The sequence below is a fragment of the Neoarius graeffei genome, chromosome 21 (genome assembly GCF_027579695.1).
Source record: "Neoarius graeffei isolate fNeoGra1 chromosome 21, fNeoGra1.pri, whole genome shotgun sequence".
Taxonomy (NCBI): Eukaryota; Metazoa; Chordata; class Actinopteri; order Siluriformes; family Ariidae; genus Neoarius; species Neoarius graeffei.
The window spans coordinates 47740264-47747525 of record NC_083589.1 but is presented as its reverse complement, the minus strand read 5'-3'; the positions used below and the strand labels follow the sequence as shown (position 1 = coordinate 47747525).

The window sequence follows — 7262 nt, the reverse complement described above, 5'->3', positions numbered from 1 at the left end:
GAGTCCACCATCAGGAGAACACTGAACAACAATGGTGTGCATGGCAGGGTTGCAAGGAGAAAGCCACTGGTCTCCAAAAAGAACATTGCTGCTCATCTGCAGTTTGTTAAAGATCACGTGGACAAGCCAGAAGGCTATTGGAAAAATGTTTTGTGGATGGATGAGACCAAAATAGAAATTTTTGGTTTAAATGAGAAGCATTATGTTTGGAGAAAGGAAAACACTGCATTCCAGCATAAGAACCTTATCCCATCTGTGAAACATGGTGGTGGTAGTATCATGGTTTGGGCCTGTTTTGCTGCATCTGGGCCAGGATGGCTTGCCATCATTGATGGAACAATAAATTCTGAATTATACCAGTGAATTCTAAAGGAAAATGTCAGGACATCTGTCCATGAACTGAATCTCAAGAGAAGGTGGGTCATGCAGCAAGACAACGACCCTAAGCACACAAGTCGTTCTACCAAAGAATGGTTAAAGAAGAATAAAGTTAATGTTTGGAATGGCCAAGTCAAAGTCCTGACCTTAATCCAATCGAAATGTTGTGGAAGGACCTGAAGCGAGCAGTTCATGTGAGGAAACCCACCAACATCCCAGAGTTGAAGCTGTTCTGTACGGAGGAATGGGCTAAAATTCCTCCAAGCCAGTGTGCAGGACTGATCAACAGTTACTGGAAATGTTTAGTTGCAGTTATTGCTGCACAAAGGGGTCACACCAGATACCGAAAGCAAAGGTTCACATACTTTTGCCACTCACAGATATGTAATATTGGATCATTTTCCTCAATAAATAAACGACCAAGTATAATATTTTTGTCTCATTTGTTTAACTGGGTTCTCTTTATCTACTTTTAGGACTTGTGTGAAAATCTGATGATGTTTTAGGCCATATTTATGCAGAGATATAGAAAATTCTCAAGGGTTCACAAACTTTCAAGCACCACTGTAAGTCGAGTCCACGGCAAGAAAAAAAAACAATTTTAATTGAACTCTACCAATTGTACCATGAAGAGTCATGAAATATCCAACCAGAATTCTGCCAGAAGCTTGTTTATGGTAAACAAAAAAAATGTTTGGCCAAGGTGAATCTTGCGAAGAGACATTTTGGCCAAATATTAGGTGTGCTGTATGTAAAGTTTTGACCCTATATGTATACTTTTGATCCTGGGTTGATTTCAGAAAACCCAAAGAAAATTGTGCACCGAATTCTTGGTTTGTTTGTTTGTTTTTTAAATAAAGATGTATGCTGTACAATCATTCTGCCACAGAAAAAGAACCGTTCAGAGAAATCATTGAAAGCCCAAATATTGCCATGACATTCATATCCAAAATGACATATATATATATATATATATATATATATATATATATATTATACAGTCTACCTGTAATGTGCAATTTTTCCGAGTCTCTCAATAAGGCAATATTTCTATACTTTTTCACAGTAGATAATGCAAATAGCCCTCTGTATTTAATCTTTCATTTGTCTAATTTTTATTTCAGTTTTATCTGTTATCTGTATGACATTTTCTTGCTACTGTAACATGTGAATTTCCCCGATGTGGGATCAATAAAGTGAATCTAATCTAATGTCACTGTATGTAAACTTCTGACCACAAACTTGAAAATTGCTGTTCACAGATGCTCTCCATCCAATCTGGCTGAGCTTGAGCTATAAGTTTGTGGTTGTAAGGTAGAAAAATGTGAAAAAGTTCAAGGGGTATGAATACTTTTGCAAGGCACTATAACAACAATTTATTATAATTCACTTTACATGTGTTTTATAGACAAAATACAAAGATGCCTGCAAATAATATATGGGCCCTTTAAAAATATTCAAACTTGCATGAATACAATATTTCTAATATATGCTGATGTACAGTGTTTGGAAATTCATTCTTTAAGAAACTGTCTGTATTAAATATATATTTTGGCAATTGACGCAGTGAGGTGTTGCTGAAATATGTACAATCCCAGATATGGACAATATAAAGTAGTAGAATCAGTCTGATGTCATCGAAAGAAGTTCCTCTGTCTTGAGCAAGCCTTGGTTGTACAACTGGATTTTATAACGGAGTCTCATTTTAGCAGGATTTTCAACTGTACTTTCACAAGGCTGTCGTCTGTCATCTGGAAAAACATCAGAAAAGAAGTGTTGCAGTGTCATGTTACATCAACTGAACATATAAAATTATGTTGTATTTTGGCAGCTCTAAATGACCTGCGTTGTAGTCGAGTCACTAAACCTCGAGTCCGAGTCCAGTCTAGAGTCCCCAGTGTTTAATTCCAAGTTATTAAAGAAAATTTTGAGTCGAGTCCGAGAAGAAGACTTCAACCGCGCCATTTGACGGTGTCTGTTGCTGCCTTTATATGAAACCATTTACGGTGCGCACGTGAGAGTCTGCTTGGCATGTGCATGCTGTCCTGAGCATGCCCAAGAATCTATCTGATGCACATGCCAAGGCGCACAGGTGTGACACACTCGCATGAAATTCGTACAAAAATTAATGTAGATATAAATATCTTGTGCCAAATTATTATGGCATGTTACAAAAAAAAAAAGAAAAAATCCGCGTCCTCATCTCCAATTTACAAGTCTGAATACAGTTAATGTACGAGTCCAAGTCCGAGTCATCAATGCTCAAGTCCAACTCAAGTCACAAGTCCTTAAAATTAGGGCACAAGTCGGACTCGAGTCTGAGTCATGGACTTGAGTACTACAAGCCTGTAAATGACTTTCATCTCCCAAAATAGACATACAGTGGTGCTTGAAAGTTTGTGAACCCTTTAGAATTTTCTATATTTCTGCATAAATATGACCTAAAACTTCATCAGATTTTCACACAAGTCCTAAAAGTAGATAAAGAGAACCCAGTTAAACAAATGAGGCAAAAATATTATACTTGGTCATTTATTTATTGAGGAAAATGATCCAATATTACATTACCTGTGAGTGGCAAAAGTATGTGAACCTCTAGGATTAGCAGTTAATTTGATGGTGAAATTAGAGTCAGGTGTTTTCAATCAATGGGATGACAATCAGGTGTGAGTGGGCACCCTGTTTTATTTAAAGAACAGGGATCTATCAAAGCCTGATCTTCACAACACACGTTTGTGGAAGTGTATCATGGCACGAACAAAGGAGATTTCTGAGGACCTCAAAAGAAGTGTTGTTGATGCTCATCAGGATGGAAAAGGTTACAAAACCATCTCTAAAGAGTTTGGACTCCACCAATCCACAGTCAGAAAGATTGTGTACAAATGGAGGAAATTCAAGACCATTGTTGCCCTCCCCAGGAGTGGTCCACCAACAAAGATCACTCCAAGAGCAAGGCGTGTAATAGTCGGCGAGGTCACAAAGGACCCCAGGGTAACTTCTAAGCAACTGAAGGCCTCTCTCACATTGGCTAATGTTAATGTTCATGAGCCCACCATCAGGAGAACACTGACAACAATGGTGTGCATGGCAGAGTTACAAGGAGAAAGCCACTGCTCTCCAAAAAGAACATTAGCAAACTGCAGGCAAGTAGCAAAGATCACATGGACAAGCCAGAAGGCTATTGGAAAAATGTTTTGTAGACGGATGAGACCAAAATAGACCTTTATGGTTTAAATGAGAAGCGTTATGTTTGGAGAATGGAAAACACTGCATTCCAGCATAAGAACCTTATCCCATCTGTGAAACATGGTGGTGGTAGTATCATGGTTTGGGCCTGTTTTGCTGCATCTGGGCCAGGACAGCTTGCCATCATTGATGGAACAATGAATTCTGAATTATACCAGCAAATTCTAAAGGAAAATGTCAGTACATCTGTCCATGAACTGAATCTCGAGAAGGTGGGTCATGCAGCAAGACAACGACCCTAAGCACACAAGTCATTCTACCAAAGAATGGTTAAAGAAGAATAAAGTTAATGTTTTGGAATGGCCAAGTTAAAGTCCTGACCTTAATCCAATCGAAATGTTGTGGAAGGACCTGAAGCGAGCAGTTCATGTGAGGAAACCCACCAACATCCCAGAGTTGAAGCTGTTCTGTACGGAGGAATGGGCTAAAATTCCTCCAAGCCGGTGTGCAGGACTGATCAACAGTTACCGGAAATGTTTAGTTGCAGTTATTGCTGCACAAGGGGGTCACACCAGATACTGAAAGCAAAGGTTCACTTACTTTTGCCACTCACAGATATGCAATATTGGATCATTTTCCTCAATAAATAAATGACCAAGTGTAATATTTTTGTCTCATTTGTTTAACTGGGTTCCCTTTAGCTACTTGTAGGACTTGTGTGAAAATCTGATGAAGTTTTGGGTCATATTTATGCAGAAACAGAAAATTCTAAAGGGTTCACAAACTTTCACCTTTCTCTCCCTCAGTGTAAAGACACTGAGGGAGAGAATTTTTTATTTTATTTTATTTATTATTATTATGATTTTTTAGGCAGATTAGCTTATTACATGCCTTGAGGGATGACTGACGGATTGTGGCTAAAGCCATTGGCCCAGCAGTCCTCGCAGACCATTTCTGCTCCGGCTGCGCAACTGCACTCGACAGGCCAGCTGCTGTATATATCCAGTGCAGGGGTACACTCCATCTGAAGGCACCCCACAGCTGCGTCTTCTCTCCTTCCTTTTACGACAGAGCTGCTGGTCAGGCACATGCCACATTCCTTCTTGCCCAGAAAAATGACCTCTGACTGGCTGTACTCTTGAGGTTCTGACTGTTCAGGGACCTCAGGCTTCATCATTTCATCATCCTCTTCAGGCAGGCTGGAGCTCAGCTGATGATCAGCGTGAGGGATGGATGGTGGGGTTGTGTCATCCAGGGTGCGTGGCTGCTCATCCAGAGCGAAACATACAGGGGGAAGCTCGCTGAGCTTCTCTAACACCTAAAAGAGACAGGAAAAAACAGCAATAATTCAGTTTATTGTTGTACATTTATAGAATCATGTCGTGCATTGCTCATAAATGGTGTATTTACATGTTCCATGCTTGGTCTGGTTCGGGCTCGGCTGCTTGTACACTCCAGGCCCAGGCGGAGCAGGCAGAGGGCAACTACAGTGGACCACTCTCCTGCTCTGGGGTCCAAAAAGCACAGACAGGCATCCACACAGCCCTTCTCTTCTGCCTCTAAACTCAGCACGTCCCTCTTGGAGTATGTGAAGAAACATGGTATTAAAATCTGTCTGTCTAGAGTGGTGGTAGAGTCAACTCCATAATTATTGGCACACTTCAAAATCATTTATTACACATAGTTGCATTAAAAATTCACAACTTTATTCAAGTTTTCTCAAATAATTGGATCATAATAATTATTCCACAAAAACTATTTTAAACGGTCATACAGATAAGCAGGCTGATGAGACAAGAAGTTTGCTGCTCACAAGGAAAAGTCTCCATTGTAAATTAGAATGGTGGATCCCTGATGTTTTGGGGTTGTTTTGCAACCAGGGATCATGATCATGACACAAATCATTGTTCTGTACTGGCCATCTAAGTCGCCAGATTTAAAAAATATGGTCTTATAACAGCAGCAGCAACATGTTTAATTTCTATAGTGCCTTTCACCAACCCAAGAATGCTTTACAAAGTAATGGCACTACAGAAAGAGAAACAAATCAACCAAAAGAAAACATAGCAGACAGGAAATGCAGAAAACAAAATGACAGTTTACATGAGCATAAAGATAACCGATTAGCTCAAAGCACTGAAAAAAATAGGACAGTCAGTGATCATGAGAGGAGGGATAGCAGAGATGAGATTTGAGATGATTTTGGAGTTTGGGAAGTGATGTACAATCCCGAAGACACTGAGGGAGAGAATTCCACAGCTTGGGGGCTGTGACCCTAAATGCCCTGTAACCCATGGTGGATAGTTTAAATTTGGGGACAATGAAGATCAGAGACTGTGAATGGGAGAGTAAGATGGGAGAGTAATACCATTAGATATTGAGGGGCATGGCCATGGAGTGCTTTAAATGTAAACAGAATAATTTTATACTGAATGTGATATAGAACAGAGAGCCAGTAGAGGTTCTGGAGGATAGGCGTGATGCATGCTGAGCGTTTAGTATGGGTGAGGACTCTGACTGCAGAGTTTTGAATATATTAAAGCCGAGCAATGGACTTGGCTAGAAGACCAATGAACAAAGCATTACAATAATCGAGTCATGATGTAATAAAACCATGGACGAGTGTTTCAGTATCCTTTGTGCTGACTACAGGATGGAGATGTGCAATGTTGTGAAGATGAAACAAGGCCGTTTTAGACAGGGAGTTTGTGATTTTTCAAAAGACAGGGCAGAATCAAAAATAACACCAAGGCTATGTACAGAGGGTGAAGGTTTAATAACTGTGGCATTGATGACCAGATTAAAACTACTATTGGAAGAGGTTATTGATTTGGAACGAAATCGGAAGAAGATCTGTTTTACCAGTATTAAGTTTTTAAAAAGTTAGCATTCATCCACAGCTTTAGGTCGTAGATGCATTCACAGAGGGAGAGAGAGGGGGTGGGGGAGATGTAGAAGGCCTGCAGCTGATGTAAAGAAAAAGAAACCTTTATGTCACATGCACACTTCAAGCACAGTGAGATTCATCCTCTGCATTTAACCCATCTGAAGCCGTGAACACACGCACACACCCAGAGCAGTGGGCAGCCATACTACAGCGCCCGGGGAGCAGTCAGGGGTTAGGTACCTTGCTCAAGGGTACTTCAGCCCAAGGCCGCCCCACGTTAACCTAACTGCACGTCTTTGGACTGTAGGGGAAACCGGAGCACCCGGAGGAAACCCACGCAGACACGGGGAGAACATGCAAACTCCACACAGAAAGGCCCTCGCCGGCCGCTGGACTCGAACCCAGAACCTTCTTGCTGTGAGGCGACAGTGCTAACCACTACACCACCGTGCCGCCCAGCAACGAAAATTCAAACCATGACAGCAGATAATTTGGCCCAGCGGCAGCACATAGATAATGAACAGAAGAAGACCCAAGACAGTACCCTGAGGGACGCCATAGAAGACTTGTATTTGGCAACAAAAATAAACTGTTGTCTATCTCCAAGATAGGATTTTAACAAGGAAAAGGCAGAACCAGAAATACCAATAGTAGAGAGACAGGACAAAAGCAGGTCATGATGAACAGTGTCAAAAGCACAGCTAAAGTCCAAAAGCAACAGTCTATTAAGAGCCCCAGCATCAGCAGAGGAGAGGAGGTCATTAACTATTCAAAGAAGTGCAGACTCAGTACTGTGAGAGGAGCGAAAACC

The 7262-nt window shown here is 40.9% G+C and overlaps 1 protein-coding gene across 1 annotated transcript in view; it reads right to left on the bottom strand.

The window, feature by feature from the left end:
- Window positions 1-1781: 1781 nt before the first annotated feature.
- irak3 (interleukin-1 receptor-associated kinase 3) overlaps window positions 1782-7262 on the bottom strand; it is a 40058-nt gene continuing 34577 nt past the window's right edge. The window contains exons 11-13 of the mRNA XM_060903281.1: window positions 4975-5142; window positions 4456-4882; window positions 1782-2129 (exon numbers count right to left, since the gene is read on the bottom strand). Coding sequence (XP_060759264.1) covers window positions 2002-2129; window positions 4456-4882; window positions 4975-5142 — 723 coding nt within the window. The 3' untranslated portion in view covers window positions 1782-2001. The remainder of the gene's footprint in view (window positions 2130-4455; window positions 4883-4974; window positions 5143-7262) is intronic.